The sequence below is a fragment of the Choloepus didactylus genome, chromosome 5, assembly GCF_015220235.1.
Source record: "Choloepus didactylus isolate mChoDid1 chromosome 5, mChoDid1.pri, whole genome shotgun sequence".
In the NCBI taxonomy this organism is placed as follows: domain Eukaryota; kingdom Metazoa; phylum Chordata; class Mammalia; order Pilosa; family Megalonychidae; genus Choloepus; species Choloepus didactylus.
Window position 1 is genome coordinate 105,755,998 of NC_051311.1, and position 20,345 is coordinate 105,776,342.

Genomic DNA, 20,345 nt, shown 5'->3' on the forward strand with positions numbered 1-20,345 from the left:
GGTAAAATTTTACTCTTGCCATTTTGTTATTAATAATAAAATGCATAAAGTCCAGTTATTTTCTGGTGTATATTTGTGTTCACACTGAATGAGTGCTTATTTATGTACAATGACATTAATAGCATTTGCAAAAGTAATTTTTTTCTTTTTTTAGTGAAAACATTATAGAACCAATTAAGTCATATGGTAATTAGTGAAAAACACTATCCCCTAGCATATGTTTTATACTAAATGAAAAGGAAGTGGCCGTGTGCACATTTGTCATGATATCTAAGAAATATTTTCTCTGTTAATGTAATAAAAGTTAATACAAGTCATTGCAGAATGAATAAATATTATTTATTTTTAATCTGCAGGGTAGATCCCTACATGTTATAAATTGGCCAATTTTCAAATCATTACTTTTTTAAAAAATAGAGAATCATCTTAAGGTTGCAATGGATAATATCTAAAGCTAGCTTTTGATAACAAAAAAAGTACTTAAAATAATTAGTATATCTGTTCTCCAGCCAAGGGCACTAATCCAAAAGATACAATAGCTAAAGGCCAGGTTGGGAAGCCAGCTCACCATCTGTAATGAAAAGCAGAGACTGTTTACAGTAAGGGAAACATATGTTTAATGCAAAGAACATTATTCTGGAATATGGGGCCATGGGGAGTTTGGAAATAAAAGAGTCAGCAATAAAGGGCACTAGTGTCCTCACAGGGCCATGATTTAAGTGTCTAACAGAGGCTTCTGCTTGTTTTTGCATTGGATTTTCTTCCCCTTTAGTTTGCAACACAAAGACAAGTGCCATAGGAAGAAAAACTTGTCATCCACATAGTACATCAGTAAGTTGGATACAGATAAGTACATCTCTTCCCTGTGGGAAGAAATCCTTTTTATTGGGCTTTGTGGGCCCAGTCTTTATTTACGTGCATTGCTTGAGTGCCAGTTATGGGAGGCTCACCTCGCCATCCCTGCTGGAGCCTGCAGTCCTCAGAGTGGCTTACAAGGACTTTTGTCAATACATCCACCCTCTGGATTCCCCTCCCAAACCAGACCTCTTACTCTAACCTGTCCAATATTTATCTTAATTGTCAGAGTATATCAGGCTCATATCTGATCCCATTTTTGTATTTGCTACTAAAAACTGTTAGAACAAACAAAAGAAACCCTAGAAAATATGAACAACCTAACAAAACATAATAGTAACATGAGGCTGGAACTCTGCTAAGTATTTCATTTGATTTGTTCACTAACCTGTACAAGGGCCCTAGCTAGGAGTTAGGTAAGGTTATCATAAATCCCCGTCTTACAGATGAAGAAACAAATAAAGCTCCAATTGCTGCGTGACCCCCCTATGAGGAGCAGAGCCATGATTTAAACTCAGGCTGCTGACTCCAGAACCATAGTCCTAACCTCTAGGTCACATAGCTGCCTCCTTTTCTCACAACTGATTTACTCCAACATTCAGAGGTTCCTAGATTTCCTTCCTGTTAGCGTCTTTCCATTTTGGTCACTTCCTCAGCATTTATGATTATAGTTTATATTTTAAAAAAGAAGAACATACATTTGTTATATGACCTCAACATGCCTGGAACTGTGCTAAGTGCTTTTCATGTTTGAACTTATTTAACTATTACAAGCATCTTGGGGGGTGACATTGTTAGCCTCATTTTACAAAAGTTAAGTAAGTCACTGAAGGTCATGGAGCTTGCAAGTACTTGGGCCAGGATTCAAGGGCTGTTGTCCAGTCTCTATACCTACTGAGTATTCTTACCCTTTATGGCTTGTGAAATGCTCCCTCATGTTTTCTCATATTTTATCTCCATTAGCTAACTGTCCATTCTTTCCATATTATGACAGCACATTCTGCGTCTCATACATTTTCTATGGTACCTAGCACAGAATAGCAACACAGAAAGAGATTAATGAATAATTGGTGAATTTATTTCCATGCCTTGAATTCCTATCCTAGTTTATAAATTCTCTACTGGAGATCATAAATCTCCTCTTAAATTACTACAGAAAAACTGGGACTACTTAAAAATATCCCATGATAATACTTCCCATTGAAAAATGCTGATCTGATTTTGGTCACTCCCAGAAAATGTCAAGATTAATGAAATATTGATTCTAAGGTTAGTAGATTATTTTAAGGCCTAAGATTATTATAAGGCCAAATATTATTGGCCTTATTGTTTCGACAAATGAAGTGTAAATCATGGACAAATCTGAAAGAGGTATGTCCCTCACCCGTCCACAAATGTCTTTTGACTACAAAATTACTTTGGATGGCGGAAAACATTCATGGTTTATCCCATCCCTTCCCTCCAACATATTTTTAAATTCTATTTTCCAACACCGCAAGCCTGAGTCTGACTTCCTCATTGGCCTTCTCTTCCACCCTTACACAAGACAAATCCAGTCTCTACTCACCCACATCTCTTTTCTCTTTCCTCCTCCATGTCTTTGTCCATGCACTTCATCTAGTTTTTACTTCCCCCACAGTGTCTGTCTCTTGGCCTTCTTCCCTGCAAGGGGCATCCAATGTGAAGCCATCTTGTTATTCTGGAATGCAGTGAGGGAACAGGGATGCTCTTTTCTGAGCTTCTGCTGCTGCTCCTGGGGAATGCCCACTGGTATTTACTTGGAAGTTGAATGGCATCCTTGTTTCTTATTGTTTCTCTTTTCTTTTTATACACTAGAGGAGACTTTTTCTACTAAAATGGGTACAATGTGCCCCCTGACATCAATGTACCTAACTCAGAATAGAGATTAGCTGATAAATGCAGCCAGTGAGGACAATACAGATTTCAGTACAGAGTTGTAACAGAACACTTAAGCAGACAGGCCACAGTCAGGATTTTTCATGGCGTAATGGATGGAAATATTCTACAGGAATCAATTTTTTAAAAAAGACAATTGTGCTTTGACAAATTCAGAGTTAACTCAAACTTTCTGTAAAGACTTAGAAACAAAAAATACAAAGGCCAATATAGATGAACTAGGGGAAAGAACCACAAGATATATATATATATGTATAGGAGCAACATGGACCATGCTTACTGCTATTCAGAAAAAATGAAGAGCTGTAATGGAAGAGAACTGAGAAATAGGAATTACATCATCTCTAAGATTTATATGGCTTATTGTTTATAAGTATATATAGTAAAGTCAGTATTACTCTCATTATATATAGGGACATTCATTCTCAATAATACTTTATGTCACTTAAACCCTATAATTAAAGAGCCCACCAAATGTTCAGTTTTGTATTTGAGACCAGGAGTATTAATTTAGACACTTTATAAATTTTTATCTTAATGAGATTTATTCTACTGAGTATATAGGCACATTTCAGAGCAGCATGATTATGTCTCTTCTCTGAAAATGTACAGTCCTTTATTGCCCATATATTTCCTTGTATTGTCCTTTTAACTAGTGAATTAATCTATCCCTGCAGGTGATGTGAGTCTCTTGAATAGTACAATAACAAAATAACAAATCCGGTGATGTGAGTCTCTTGAATAGTACAATAACAAAATAACAAATCCAAATCTTTATAACACAACTAAATCCCTATCCTGCATCAAAACTCTTTGAGGACAGCATAGAAAAGTTATGGGAAAAAAAAAAGATCTCAGGTATGAATTCTTTTATCTTTTTTCTTTTCTTCCCTACCATCTCAGTTGTCCCTTCTGTCTCAGAGAAGCTGATAGCCATTTCCTTTCTAAGCCAATCCTAGCAAACTATGAACTAGTAATTCTCTAAATGTGGGAGAGGATTGTGGGAAGAAGGGGGATAGGATTGAGTCCTTCCACCAGAACAACTATTAAACAGGCAGGAACTATCTGAAACAACTATTTTGAAACCACAGAGGACAGTAGAACACTGTACAGCATCCAGGCAAAAGCAGGAGGAAGAGGCTGGTAAATTACAGTAAAGAATAGTAAATGGCTCCATTCAAGGACAATTACCGGCACTCATCCCCTACCATCAAAGCAGGTTGTGTGGGGTACAGTGCCTAGCTAGTGTGCTGCTGACAGAAAGGGACAGAAAAATTCACTTCCCCAAGATCAGGGGTGAGAACAGCTGATTGCTGATCTTGGATTTTGATTAGCAACTTTGTATCTCTGGGGGCCCAGCTCTGAGGGCAGCCATTATTCCAACCACACTGGACAAAGGTGGGTGAGGACACTTAAAGAGGGTATGTTTCCTCAGGGTTGCCAGGGGCAATTAGTTGAAGGGCTGCATTTTCTGGACAGATGAAGAAAGCACAGCTTTGGGGAGCCATGGAAGAAGCTCCTGGTGTCCTTCCTGATTCCTTCTCCAGGTCAGTTTGGAGCCAGTCTATGACCTCTTCTGGGGTCCCTGGTCCTGTTTTGGCTAGGAAAGACTTACAGGAGAAATTCATCTCTGATATCCCCACCTCCCAGAATTTGCCCCCCAGAATAAAACAGTTAGAGACAACAAAGTAGCATAAAAACCTATAGAGGCAGACCAGTAGGACAAAGACATGCCCACTTAAACTTGGAGAGGGAGATCTGTCTTCTGGGAAATAGAGGGGGCATTCAAACTCCTGTAAAAAGGGGGACACCCAAACAACTAGCAAGCACAGGCCCAGGACAGGACACAGCCTTAGAAAATACAGGGAAGACCTGCACTCTGCATTTGCCTTGGGTGGACCTTCCTGATAGGAGGGCTGAAGCTCAAGAAAATCTTTGTCTAATCACCAGCTGTTTTCAAAACTAAGAAACACACATCTCAGAGAATAAATCCCAGTGTTAACATTTTAAAATATTACAGTGTACAGTGTGTAACAAAAAAAGTACAAGACAAAGAAATGGGATATCATGGCCCATCCAAAGGAAGAGGATAAAAATCCAGAAAATACCAATGAAGAAGACCATAAGGTGAACATATTGAACAAAGACTTTTAAAAGATTATCCTAAAATGCTCCAGGAGATGAAGGAAAATACAGAAAAAGAACTAAATGATATCAGGAAAACAGTGATAAGTAATATGAGAATCTCAGTAAAGATTCAGAAATTTCATAAAGGAACCGGATAGAACGACTGGAGCTGAAGACCACTATAACTGAAATGAAAAATTTCCAGTAGGGTTTCAAAAGCAGACTGGAGCTGGTAGCAGAAAGAATCAGCAAACTCAAAGGTAAGACAATTGAAAAGAGTCAGATTGTGAAGCAGAAAGAAAAAAGAATTATAAAAAGTGAAAACAGCCTGAGAGACCTATGGGACAACATCAGGCATACTAATATACACATTTTGGGAGTCCCAGAAGTAGAAGAAAGAAAGTGCAGAAGAAATATTCACAGAAATAATGACAGAGAACTTCCCAAACTTAATAAAATGTGCAAATATGTGCATCCAAGAAGTCCAGAGAACACCACACAGGATGAATATGAAGAAAAATACAACTCATCATATATTAATCACACTGTCGAATGCAAAGGTCTAGGAGAGAATTCTGAAAGGTTCAAGAGAAAAGCAACATGTTACATACAAGTACGACTGAAATACATTGATTGCTAATTTCTAGTTACCATGAAGGTAAGAAGACAGTGGCTCGAAATACTTAAAGTGCTAAAAGAAAACAATGGCCAAACAAGAATTTTATATCTGGTGAGACATTCTTTCAAAAATGAGGGAAAGATTAAAATATTCCCAGATAAAGAAAAGCTAAGGGAATTCATCAGACTAAGCCTCTCCGATAAGCAAGGCTAAGGGGAGTTCTTCAGACTGAAAGGGAAAGACACTAGGCAGTGTTTCCAAGTGACATAAAGAAAAAAGACCTCTGGTAAAAGTAACCATTTGGGTAATTATGAATGCCAGTATTATTGTATTGTGTTTTGGGGTATGTAACACCACTTGTTACTTCCTACAGGTGCAGAAATAGCAGACAAATTCCTGCATTACCAGTAGTGACTTTAAACATAAATGGATTAAATTCTCCAGTCAAAAGGCAGAGATTGGCAGAATGGATAAAAGAGCATTACCCAACTTTATGCTGTCTGTGAGAGACTCACCTTAAATTCAAAGACACAAATAGATTGAATGTGAAAGGATGGAAAAAATTATGGCATGCAAGTAGGAACCAAAAAAGAGCTGGGTTATACTAATAGCAGGTAAATAAACTTTAAGTCAAAGACAATTACATGGGACAAAGACAGCCATTATATACTAATAAAGAGGTCAATTCAACAGGAAGATAAACAATTATAGATATATATGCACCTGGCAGCAGAGCCCAAAAATATATGAAGCAAATGCTAACAGATTTGAAGAAAGAAATTGATGGTTCTTCATTAATTGCAGGAGACTTTAATTCACCACTTTCAGTAATGGATAGAACATCTGGAGAGTGCACCAATAAGGAAATACAAGACTTGAATGGCGTGTTAAACCAACTAGACTTAACAGATGTATATAGGACACTTCACCCAAAAGTAATAGACTAGACATACTTCTTGAGCGCACATGGATCATTCTCCAGGATAGACCATATCTTATGTCACAAAATAAGTCTCAATAAATTGAAAAATATTGAAAGCGTACAACAAATCTACTCTGAACACAACAGAATAAAGCTAGAAATAAATAACAGAAGGATAAATGGAAAATTCAAAAATTTTTGTAAATTAAACAATACACTCTTCAACAACCAGTGGGTTAAAGATGAACTCACCAAAGGAAATTGGGAAATATCTTGAGGTGAACAAAAATGAAAATACAGTATGCCAAAACTTATGGGATACAGCAAAGGTAGTGTTGAGAGGGAAATTTATAACTTTAAATGCTTACATTAACAAAGAAGAAAGATTTCAAATCAGACACCTAACTTCAAAACTGGAAGAACAAGAGAAAGATGAGCAAACTAAATCCACAACAAGCAGAAAGAAGGAAATAACAAAGATTAGAGCAGAGATAAATGAAATAGAGAATGAAAATAAGTAAATAAAGATACAGAGAATCAACAAAACCAGAAGTTGGTTCCTGGAAAATATCAATAAAATTGACAAAACTTTAGCTAGACTGAGGAAGAATGAAAGAGTATGCAAATAATGGAAATCAGAAATGAAAAAGACATCACTACTAACCTCGCTGGATGATCATAGTGTACTATGAAAAACTGTATGTCAATAAATTAGATAACCTAGATTTGATGGACAAATTCTTAGAAACCTACAAATTACCTACACTGACTCAAGAAGAAACAGATCTCAACAAACCAATTACTAGTAAAGAGTTTAAATCAGTAATCAAAAACCTCTCAATGAAGAAATCCCAGGACCAGATAGCTTCACAGGGGAATTTTACCAAATATTTCAAGAAGGCTTAACACCAATTCTACTCAAACTCTTCCAAAAAATTGAAGAGGAAGGAACACTCCTACTTTGTTCTACGAGGCCAACTTCACCCTCATACCAAAACCAAATAAAGATACCACAAGAAAAAAAACTCACAGACCAATATCTCTTATGAATATAAATGCAAAAATGTTCAACAAAATACTAGCAAACCATATCCAACAGCACATTACAAGAAGTATACAACATAAGCAACTGGGATTTATCCCTGATAAGCAAGATTGGTTCAATATAAGAAAATAAATTAATATAATACACCACATCAGCACAATGAAGGACAATTACATGATCATCTGAATTGATACAGAAAAGGCATTTGACAAAATCCAGCACCCTTCTTGATAAAAACACTTAGAACACTAGGAATAGAAGGAAACTTCCTCAGCAACATAAAGGGAATATAGGAAAAACCCACAGCTAACATTATACTCAGTGGTGAAGGACTAAAAGCTTTCCCTCCAAGATCAGAAACAGGACAAGGATGCCCACTGTGACCACTCTTATTCAACATTGTATTGGAAGTTCTAACCAGAGCAATTAGGCAAGAAAAAGAAATAAAATTCATCTGAGTTAGAAAGGACAAAGTCAAACTTTCCTATTTGCAGATGACATGATCCTATGTACAGAAAATCCTGAAAAATCCACAAGAAAGCACCTAGAGCTAATAGATGAATTAAGCAAAGTGGCAGGGTACTAGATCAACATCCAAAAGTCAGTAGTGTTTCTATACACAAGCAAAGAACTTCCAGAAGGGGAAATTAAGAAAAAAAATGTTTAGTTGTTTGCAAAAACAACTAAAAGAATCAAATATCTGGTAATAAATCCAACTAAGGATGTAAAGGATTTGTATGCAGTAATCTACAAAACATTGTTAAAAGAAATCAAAGAAGAGCTACATAAATGCAAGGACAGTCTCTATTCATGAACTGGAAGACTACATATTTTTAAGATGTCAATCCTACCCAAAGCAATTTATAAATCCAATGCAATCCTAATCAAAATTCCAACAACCTTTCTTTGCAAAAATGGAAAGGCCAATCATCAAATTTATATGGAATGATAAGGGTCCCCAAATAGACAAAGCTATTGTAAAGGAAGAATGAGGTTGGAGGACTCACACTTCCTAATCTGAAAACTTATTACAAAACCACAGTAATCAAAACAGCAAAAGGACAGACATATAGTTAGACAAATGGAATCAAATTGAGAGCTCAGAAATCAATCCCCTCATTTATGCCCACTGATTTTTGACAAAGGTTCAAAACCACTCAATGGGGAAAGAATAATCTCCTCATTGCTGGTGGTGATGTAAAATGGTGCAGCTGCTGTGGAATTTGGCAATTCCTCAGCAAGTTAAGTATAGAATTACCGTTAAGACCTGGTAACCCCACTATTAGGTATATATCAAAAGAATTGAAACCAGGGACTCAAACAGATATTTGAATACTAATGTTCATTGAGGCATTATTCACAAATGCCAAAAGATGGAAACAACCCAATTGTCAATTAACCGATGAATGGATAAACAAAATGTGGTATCCAATACATACATACATTGGAATTTTATTCAGCCATTAGAAAGGAATGGGGTCCTCATAGATGCAACGACATGGATTCCTTAAGACATAATGTTGTGTGAAATAAGCCAGACACCAAAGGAAAAGTATTGTATAATCTCACTAATATGAAATAATTAGAATATGCAAACTCATTAAGTCATAATCTAGAATAAATATTACCAGGGTGCAAGATGGGGAGAAGGAATAGGAAGTTAAATCTTAAAATGCACAGAGTTCCTATTTGGAGTGATGGACTTGTTTTAGTAAAGGGCAGTGCTAATGCTAAAACAACATTGTGAACATAACTAACAGCACTGAAATATATATCTGAATGTGGTTAAAAGGAGGAAATATTAGGTTTTATATATGGAAAAGAATAAAACATTTTTTAAAAGCCCATGAAACAGTGAACCCTAAGTTAAACCATGGACTACAGTTAATAGTAGAGTTATAAAAATGTGCTTTTATCAATTGTTAACAAATGTACCACATCAATGCAAGGTGTTAATAATAGGGTGGTATATAGGAATCCTGTTTTTCATGCATGACCGTTCTGTAAATGCACAGCTTCTCTAATTAAAAATAGAAAGAATGACAAAAAAGAATTTTTAAAGGCAATTTTTTTTAAGCTTAGATGGCTAAAACGCCCAGGAATTTCTCTAATGTGAGTGATTGTGCCTCCTTCTCCTGGAAATACTTTGAAAATAAAAACTATTTATTCCTGACACCCCAGGAATAAAGTGTAATTTCTAAATATATTGTTAAAATAGATTTTGACTATGTAGTTTTCCTGGGAACTGACATGTGAAATATCAGCTTTGAGAAAAGAAATAGAGAAGATGCACACACGCACGCGCACACACACACACACACACACACACACATACTTAAATACTCAGGATATTCACTTATACATCTTAAGTTTCAGGGACAATATGGTTCCTTAGACCAACCCCATTTCCAAATGAGGATGTAGACCCCATAGAATTAATTTTTCTGTCATTCATCCCAAAGATAGGAATCAAAGACTTGTTTTCACATCCCAGATAAGCTACTTATCTATCCACATGAACCTGAGCAAGCCAATGAATTTCACCACGCTTAAATTTCTTTATCTTGAAAGGGAGTTCTGAGTTTTCTTCCAATTATATGATTGTATGATTCTAAGTTTTCTACTACGCTTTTTTTATAATAGACACAGAAATTCTCCTCTCTTGTAGCTGACTTTCTTTATAGACTGGCTGTATGCACAACACACAAAACACACCCACACACATGCACATACACAGCAGACTGGAGCAGAGCTTATTGTTCATTGAGTTGATACTAGTGTTAACAATAAACATGGATCTCCCAACTGCTTGAGCAGCCGTGATCTGCTTCAAATGTCGACCGTTATCATGGTCTGGATAGGCTGCACCAGTTATTGCCATTACTAACCTTGTCCCCAGTCTCCAGCCAATCGGCCTTTCTGACTTTAAATTAAGGAGTCATTAGGTTGTTTTCAAAGAGCAATCATACATGCATAAAACTGATTTGTGGATTTTATGTTTCCGGATATTCTGAAGTCACTAACCCAAGTTTAACAAAGTTCTATGAGTAGAATATTTAATAGACAAAGCATAAGTGACAAGAATTTCTGCCAAATTCTATGAAAATGGAGCCAACTTTTGTGTATTATTTCCTCATCTTGAAATGAACATAATCTAGTTTATAGCCTTTCTTTTGGTCCATGAGAAAGACTTTGTCTCAAAGTAAACTAGCATTTTTAATAGATTTTCTTTACTAGACACATTTTCTCAGCTTGAAGTTAATTTTCCAAGATTTGAGACACAGCGCTTCAGTAAAGCATACTTCTATAACAATTGCTGGTTTTCTCTAAGTTTGAAAGAAAATTACCTATTAGAATTTCAATAGATAGAAGCTTGGAGCAGCCAGTTTGAGATAATGGAATGTCTTTGTAAGTACAATCACTTTTTAAACATCTCTGGTTTTAGAACAAGTAAACCAAATATAGCAGGTGCATTATTAGATATAATAGCAGGCATTCAGGAGAACAGAGAATGCTCTTGGAGTTCTGGCATTTATCTGGCTTTCTTGTCCTTAAAAGCAAAGCCATTGGCTTTATACTATTTTAATAATCACCTCAGGAATTTCCAGACCTGTATTTGGCACATGTAGAGCATAAGAAAAGTTATCTAGAACTGTACAGGTTAATATCAGAATAGCCTGAGAAGGCCAAATTGTGGGAACTTTCTTGGCAGTAATCTGGATCTATTTGAAGGAAACATGTTTGCAATCAATTCTCAGGCAAAGGTGAAGCAGTGTCTACATCAGCATCTCTTAATGGCCATTTCTCCCCTAGATAGATGTTATAAATGTTAAATAAAAAAATGGTTTGTAATTGAGCGTGTGTCACCAGCATCTTTCCTGAAAACTTAGTTACCTGACATTTTTTCATTGATTTCTCTTATATTAGAAAATGAAATGTCAGACACTATTAATTGCATTTTTACAATAAGTAGTTGCAACAGGAGTAATGGCTAAATGGAAGTACTTCCTATCTAATGCACAATGGATGTATTCATTTAAATGAATTCAATTTAGATGAATGCAAAATGTCCATATTCATTACAGTTATACGTATCTGTGGGCTGAGTTGATGGGGTGGTAATTACTACCTTTATAAATGGGACAATATTTTCGGTCTGGAGGAAGCAAACCCATTTTCTTATCATATTTTATACACACACACATTAGGCAGATTTCAAAACCTTTTTTCCTTCAAATATAGAAATTTTACCCTTGAATTTCCAGTGGGTCTAATGGTCGTGAAGATAATCTGTCGGTGGGTCCTGCTTTTCTCCAGCCTGCTCTCTGTCTAATGGGAGGTGACAGAGGGCAACCAAGAGTCTCAGGTTTCCCCATGACAAGGAGCCTTCATATATGTCATGCAGCACACTTCAAGCTCAACTGTTGGCATTTCATGGCATGGATTGGATTATTTTCACACCATACATTTTTCAGGCTTTCCAGTACATTCCCCCTCAGCACAATAAATAACCATGCAAAGAGTGAGAAAGATCAAATATATCCATTCCTTCACTCACTTCATTTATTCATTCATGCATTCACTAATGGGAGTTTGCTGGGCATGAACTGTAGACCAAGGACTGCTATTTAATAGATTCAAACACTTCCCTGGCCCAGGGTAAATCTACAAACCTTTACATGCTCCTCTTTGTCTTCCCTACATGAGAATTTTGCCTTGTTCCATTGGTGAAGGCAGGGATGTTCCTATTATAGATTTGTTGTCCTGTGTCTTGGGGTCCTAATACTGGTTGAGCTCAAGAAGGTGCATTGGCTTACATGCATCTTGCATTATCGTTGGCTGTTAAAGAAACTCTGCAAACAAATCAATGACCTTTGCAAATTTGTGCAATGCAGCACCTATATCTGATTGATCAAAAATTCAGAAATTATATCTCCCATTTTTTTCCCTTCATGGCAGACAAATATAATTAAACAATTAAACAATAGCTGCTGTTGTGATTGTCTTAGTGTGCACCTGGAACTATCTTATTCCCTTTCTAAAGTGTTTTTCTAGTGAAAGGGCTGTAAATTAATTTATGCTGAGGAAGATGAAGTTGGTGGTGTAGAATGCTGATGAACAGTGGTTCTAATGGAAATGCATTTGCTCTTTAAAAATAATCTCTGTTCAAATGCAGCCAATTATGAAGCTTCTCCAAAATAAGCAGTTATATAAGCCAACTTTAAATATTGAACTGTTGCTTCATGAACAGAAATGCAATCAACACTCTGGCATCTTGCCATTGAGTCAGAAATTTGTCATTCTTTCCAAATTAGAAATGATGCTGAGCTGTCCAAAGCATGCCACACGGGGACAACTTCATATATTTACTGCATTTCTTCTAATTTGGGCATCTTGAATGAATCATTAGTAAGAGGGGAGAAAACTCCCTTTCAAATCCAGGAAGTAAATGACACCATACCTACCTGGGTATTGATGGAAAGGTCTAATTTTGGCTATGTCCTATTCCAAGCCTGGGAAACTGGTACATGCTTCACAGTGTAGTGTAAGGAAAACAAATCAGTCTGGTATGATGGAAAGGGCATTAGAGGTCAAGAATCTGTAGTTCCGGTTGTGATTCCTGGTGCAGCACCCACCCTCCATTACTTTAGGAATGCTCCTCTATAAGCCCCTAAGACCTCGTAAATTACATCAAAAATTCTGATTTACTCCATCTTCAATCTAATAGTTTAATTCTCCATGATATGACTTACATGGCTAACGTAGGCCCTGCTATCTATGTATATAGTAGGAAATGCATTCTCTGCCTTTTTTTGTTCATTAATTTCACTTATTCAACAAATATGTATTGAGTTTCTTCTAAATAATAAAAGCCATGCTAGATGCTATGGAATCACAGAAATCATTCTTTTCTACAAGAAAAATAATTCATGACTCTCAGGAAACCAAATTAGTAATATTAATTTTAAACACATACCATGCTTAATTATATGTGGAATTTCTAAATAGTCCAATTATGGACTATTTAAAATCTAAATAATGTGAATTTTTTTTTTTTTTTTTTTTTTTTTGTCTGGCATGAGCACTTACCAGTTTATTTTGCCCAACTTTGTCTCAGGACATTCCAACCCCTTCTGAGCCCTGGATTGAGAGTTTCAAAAGCAGTTCAGCTTGGGGTATAAATAGTGTGAATTTAAGGCTAGAAATCCTAATGTACAAACCTGGCAGTGATTAGGCTTTCACATAAGAGAGTGGGCTAAAGAGGCCCTCTCTCACTTGCTCAAATTTTCATCAGAAAATGCAAATTTCTTTATCGACTCTTGGGAGAAAGCTGTTATTTAATAATAATTTTCTAGTGTCAGATGCACACAGTCTCACACATATGCACACACACACACACACACACAATCACCCAAATATCAAATACCTACTTTTTGCTATGCACTGTACTATATGCTTACACAAAATTTTTCTCTTATTATCCTGACAATTCCTGCAAGCTGCTTATTATCCCCATTAGTTTACACTGAGATAACTGAAATCCTGAGAGTTTAAACTGCTTTAAGATAGAGGCTGACATTCGAGCTAGTCAGTCTTTAAAAAATAAATTGTTTTCTCCCTATCACAAAAATAGAAAGGAGAAAAAAGGAAGTCCAACTAAAGAGAGTTTTGCATTACCCAGTCTGTCACAGAGATGTATAAATGTAATGGGAACCAAAAGAGTTTTCTGAATAAATGACAGCCACCTGGTCAGAAGAGAAAAAAAGAAATCACTCTTTGAAGAAAATTTTATTTGGGGCCAATAGAATAGAATAGGTTAGAGAATATTAGAATTCTGAAAGCAGTCTCTTACACATAACTGTGAAAGGTCAAATGTGGACTTTCACGCAAAGAATATGAATTCAATCCTCAAAGCTCCAAGCTGGTATTACCAGCAAGGAGCTGTGAAGAACAGCAATTGATTTCTTCTCTTCCCTTTTCATAATCAGGGCACATATTCACAACCACTGGAAATAGAACTACCACCTTTTATTTTGCCTCTCTCTCACCTTCAAATGCCTTATAGAGTTTAAAAATTATGATTAGTCCTCTTTCACTCTCTGGGAATTAAGAGCGCCATATCATTCTGAATCCACAAATAAGCTGAGACAGCCCAAACATCTGTAGCATCTGGATAAAGGCTAAGTAATTGGGGCAGCTGTGAGCACAATGATTGATAGTTCTGGATTCAGGCAGAGCTAAGTCTGAATGCAGCCTATGCTCTTCATTGTCGAGCGAGTTTCTAAACATTTTTGTACCTTGCCTTCCATATCTTTAGACAGAATAATAGTAGAACATACTTCAGAGGGTCATTGTGAAGATTAAGTGGATTAACAAGTGTGAAATGCTTGGCATATTTATGGTACACAATGCAAGTTCAGTGGGTTTCAGTTTGTAATCATCGTTATAATGATAAAACTAATTTTGTAGCAAACACCCGTATTTCTAATTAAAAACTTTACTGTAGTCTGAACATTTGCCACTTTACAGACACACCTGTTATATTCACGGATATAAAATCCTTGGTGTGAAATTGTAGTTTCTGTCCTTGCACCCATGATATCAATTTTGAAAAATAATTAATTGCTAAAGAATTCTTACTGAATGACAAAGTAAAATGCCCCTTGCCATTATGTAGTTTCAAAACCAACTCTTGTTAAAACAACTGTAATATTCAATTTGTAATTCATTTTCAACCTTTGAATGAGTCATTGAGAATAGTTAACAGGAAGCTTTCTTTTGTTTCATAAATGTTATGTTTTTCTGTTAAATAAGGTTCCAAAGCCTTCTTCTCTAGGCAAATTGTGAGAAAGAAAATTTAAATACCTGGCAAATCAATGATGGAGTTTATACTTCAAATTTTCTTATATATATCTACTGTATCATTATGAATTTTATTATTTTTTTTAAATTAAAAATCTAGATACTGAGAATAAATGACTCCTTTCACTCCTTTCATCTTTACAGTTCTAAATGTTTTTAAAGATTGTGAAATTATTCCAGAGAGTAAAGGTCACCTTAATTCCCTATCAGACTAATCAGTAAAAGTATTCTGTCATTCAACAAAAAGACGACAAATATTTATGGAGCACTTACAGTATATCTAATTCTATGAAAGAGAAAACTAAAACACCAAATTTTCCTCCACCTATTCTTCAGTAGTCTGAACTGGGTAATTCTTTATAACAGCTTGTGATTACTACTCTACCAGAACTAATTTCGTTTACCTTTTTCATCTAATTCTCTCCCACTAGACTAAACTTCTCAATGGTAGGGCCCAGTAAGAAAATGGCATTTGAAAGTTTCTCAGTAAGGAGATTCTTGAGCGTATGAACCCTCAGTGGTGTTTTAGATGAATGAATGGCTGGCCGCTAGCTAACTGGTTGGCTAGATGAAGCAGCACGATACAGTGGAAAGTTTGCTGCTGCTTTGCCTTTACCTAGTCCTCTGATTTTATGCAGCTCATGCAAGTGCTAAATTTAATTTGCCTCTTCTGCTAATGGGTAAGTTTGGGCTAGAGGATACCTTGTACTCGACTGAGACCCACCCTCCAGACTTCTGATGTATACAGCTAGAACCATTCAATTCCAACTCTGTAGGTGATAGTCCAGTTTCACACTTGCATGACATATTAAGAGGGCTGGCATTAAAGGGAGATGGTAGACCACAGGTGTTTATTAACAAGGGCTCTAGGCATAGATTGCTTGAATTCAAATCCCTTCTCTATCACCTGCTAACTTGGTAACCATGAGCATGCGACTTCTCTAACCCTTGCTTGTAATATACCTGTAAAATGCATCTAAAAATAAGACCTAGCTGATAGGTTGCTATGAGGAATAAATGAGATAATTCATGTATTTGGCCTGACAACTGGCATATAGTTAATTCTCGATAAGTATTTGCCACTATTCTCATTCTCTAGACAACGAGAGAACACAATAGGATTTTAAGCTGGGGAATGATGTAATCAAAACCATGTTTAAGGTAGTTCCTACTAATTGTAAGGATAATAGTTTTGAAGAACACAGTATAAACAGAAGTGACACTAATGGAAGACTCTTAGGTTAGATTTGGAGATTATGGGTACATTAGACTATAGGTGTAGTCACCCAAGGAAAGGGTATGGTGGATAGAACAGTGGGCTGAAGATGAAATTATATGGAACATGAAAATTTAAGGGTTAAAAAAAAAGGAACACTAAAATTTAAGGGATAAAATCAGAGGATTTGTTAAGGAAATAAAGTAGGAATGGTCAGAGATGTGCTTGATGATGCTTATGACAACGGAGGCTTTCTCCTCCTGGACAAGTCACAGGAAGAAATTCATCAATTCAACCGAGTGGGAAAAGGCATTACATGCCAAGAGAACAACGCCCAATGCTGAAGTTCTCAGAGAGGCTAATGTACATGAAATAATAAGTGAAAGATTTAACAATGTAATTAGGGTGCCTGTTAGATATCGTGGTAGAGAGGCCTTGTGGGAACCAGGTGTTTCAAACAGACAGCGGGAGCTTGTGTTTGAGAGGGGTCTTTGGATGGACAGGTTAATGGTGGTGGGTAAAGCAGTTAGGTGAGTCAGTAGAACCACAGCCTGGAGATGAGTGGCAAGAGGAAGGATGAGTAACAACCAAGCTGGAGCAGAAGGCTCCTCTGAGAGAACTTATGAGACATTGATTGATAAGGTACGAATAACACTAAGCTGAAAGTTACTTCCACAGTGCCATAGAGTCCTAGAAAAAGTAATGAGCCTCACCACATGCATTTAGTCACAATAAAATTAAATACCAACTTGATTAACAGGAGACCATGGTTATGCTATTAGAGAGAAATGTAACTAATATCTTTTCTTTCTTCCTTTCTTTTTTTTTTTTTTTTAAGGATTTTGCAGAAAAGGAGAAGGCCACAGCAAAGGCTCTGGAAGATGTAAAGGCAAACTTTTACTGTGAATTATGTGACAAGCAGTATCACAAACACCAGGAGTTTGACAATCACATTAATTCTTATGATCATGCTCATAAGCAGGTAAGCCAAAGTGGGAAAAATCCTCCACACATCTGGATTTATATCCTCAGAACAGAACTGCATGAATTTGGCTTTATTTATTTTCTTCTAAGACTCTGAGGTGAGACTGTTTTATATCTTTCTTTTTCTTTGAAAGGTGATATTTTCTGTTTAAAAGTTAAGTGAAGATATTTTTCCCAGAGGTAACATAAAACTGTATTCAAACCTAGAGATGATCTAAGAGTAGAATGAATTTATTTATTTTACAATAATATATATGGGAGACCAAGACTCAAGAAAAATAATGTTATGTTCAAAATCACCTAGCTAGTTAGCAGAAGAACTGAAACCTAGGATTAGTATTAGGACAGACCCTATTACATTGCTCTTTCATAGATTCCAGGTATAGGAAATGCTAGGTCTTTGGATAAACAATTCTTAGTAAAAGATTATTCTTTCCTAAGAACACCCTCTCAGGAGAGTCAAAGTTGTTACTTAATAAAGGAACCATTGCAAACATAAAACAAAACAAAACCCAAACTTGCCTTTAACCCATTTTCCCAAAAGAAACATTTCAGTTATTTTCCTTAAAAGGTCATATATGTTTTATCTGTCTAGATATTCTACATTGCTGCTAATATTCTTTATCTCCATCTCTCTGTGAAAGGCAAGGCTTTTGTTCTTCTCTTTTTGTTCTTCTCTTATCCTTGTTGTTTGAAATATGGTGATACTGGCAATTTAGGAACTAAGAATATTAAATGCCACCAACTGAGAAAAAAAATTCCAAGTGGTCAGAGGATTATTGCTAACAGCTCTGAGAAGGTACACACTCCTGATGTCAAATGAACTTGATATCTTGGAATCTGTGGATAAGTCTTGCATAATCTAGCTCTAAAACATTTATTCAGTGTGAACACAGGTAAACATTTTGACTAATCGCAGTAATATTTCTTGAGGACACGCTTAATAAAAAGCCTTGGAAGAGGCAATGCTGATGAAGACACAACTTCTTTCTTCATAGATAAGGCATGTATATACATGTCTGCATTTCTGTGACAAGGGCAAGATCAATGGAGCAAAAAAAAAAAATTTAGGATTGCAATTTTGAAATCTTAGCATGTATAATATTGACCTTGGAATTTGTTAATGATGCAGATTCCTAGTCTCTCCCTCAGATAATAATTTTAAAATCCTGAGAAGGGGTCCAGGAGTCTACATTTTAAAATGGTATAAAATGGAGAATTTCAAATATATATATAAATGAACCATTGTGTGGCATCACTTATTGTCAATTTTATTTCATTTATACCAGCACCACTTACCCCACTACCATCACCACTAAATTGTTTTGAAGCAAATCCTAAACATATAATTTCATCTAAAAATGTTCCAAGATGTAGAAGTATGCTTAAACAACACAACTACAATACCATTATCATATCTAAAATTTAACAGTAATTTCTTCATATCAGTTAGTGGTCTTGTTTCCTATTTGTTTGATAAATGATTTGTAAATTTTGGCTTGTTTAAATCAGGATGTAAATATGTTTACTTTTTTTGTTAGCATGTCTTTAAGTTTCTTATATCCTTAATCTATAGCATTTTCCCTCCCTCTTTTACTTTTACTCCTAGCAATTTAGATATAGAAGAATCCGGGTCATTTGTTTCCCACATTCAAGATTTTTCTGCTGGCAAACAATGTTTTATTTTGGCATTTTCATCTGTCTTCTGTGATTCATTAAAATGGTCATTACATCTAAAGACTTGGTCAAATTCAGGTCCATTTGCTTCTTTTCTCGGTAGGAATATATTACAGGGTGTATTGTTTCCTTCACGAGGAGGCATATGAGGTCTGATTGTCTCTCAACAGTGGAAACATAAGAAGCTAGTGTGAGGAAACAGAAGAGCATAAGGCATCTTTTGAAAATTGCAGAAAGTACAGGACTTTCAGGGCATGAGTCCTTCACACCTGACCAGCATGACACAGTCTCTCTGGTGCTCTGAATTCTGCCTAATCAATTTCCTTTATATCGCTTTCTTTAATTTAATCTCCATTGGCTTACCAACATGTTGACATAACCACCTTTCTTCAATCCTTCTATTCCATCTATATGCCCGTTTCTGTTTGTCTTTATGTTTACCTGCATTCCACCATTCCTGAGCATGTTCCAGAAAAATGTAAAGGCATCTATGACTGAGTTTCTACTGTATGTTATTGTAGACAAATGGAAGAATGTAGGGAAGATGATAATCTTTTGGGAATGGGGGGAGATAGACAAGTCACTAGACCTTCAATACTCCTGGATTTAAGTGTTATAAAAACTGTATGTTTAAGACTATGAGAACACACAAAACTGATTTAAGAAAGAAGATATGTCAAGTGCACTGGATTTCTCAAAGGATGAATAGAAGTTAACCAGGTAGTCAAGAATGGTAGGGTCTATATGGTAGAAAACCCATATCAAAGCATGAAGGCAGTTATCAACACAATCCATGGAGAAGCTGCAAATGGTTCGTTATGGGCACTAAAGCCACCAACGCTCTCCCAGAGAGCTCTTTAGAAATCTTTTAAACTGTTTCTCATTCCCCTTGTCCTTCTATTGCAATGTATCTTCTTTTCATTTTTCATTTTGCATTATCACTTTTACCATCCATATTTAATCTCATTCCTGAATCATTGCTAGAGCCTTCTACTGACTCCCTGCTTCCAGAGTTTTCCCTGCTTCAAACCAACCTATCTACCTACGGCCACGTGAATTTTCTCAATGTTTATGTCATCACTACCCTCAGAAACTTGCAGTGGTTGATGACTGATTTTTT

The 20,345-nt window shown here is 36.0% G+C and overlaps 1 protein-coding gene across 1 annotated transcript in view; it reads left to right on the forward strand.

The window, feature by feature from the left end:
• ZNF804B (zinc finger protein 804B) overlaps positions 1–20,345 on the forward strand; it is a 562,233-nt gene that overhangs the window by 464,688 nt on the left and 77,200 nt on the right. The window contains exon 2 of the mRNA XM_037836605.1: positions 17,403–17,546. Within this exon, the coding sequence (XP_037692533.1) occupies positions 17,403–17,546 (144 nt within the window). The remainder of the gene's footprint in view (positions 1–17,402; positions 17,547–20,345) is intronic.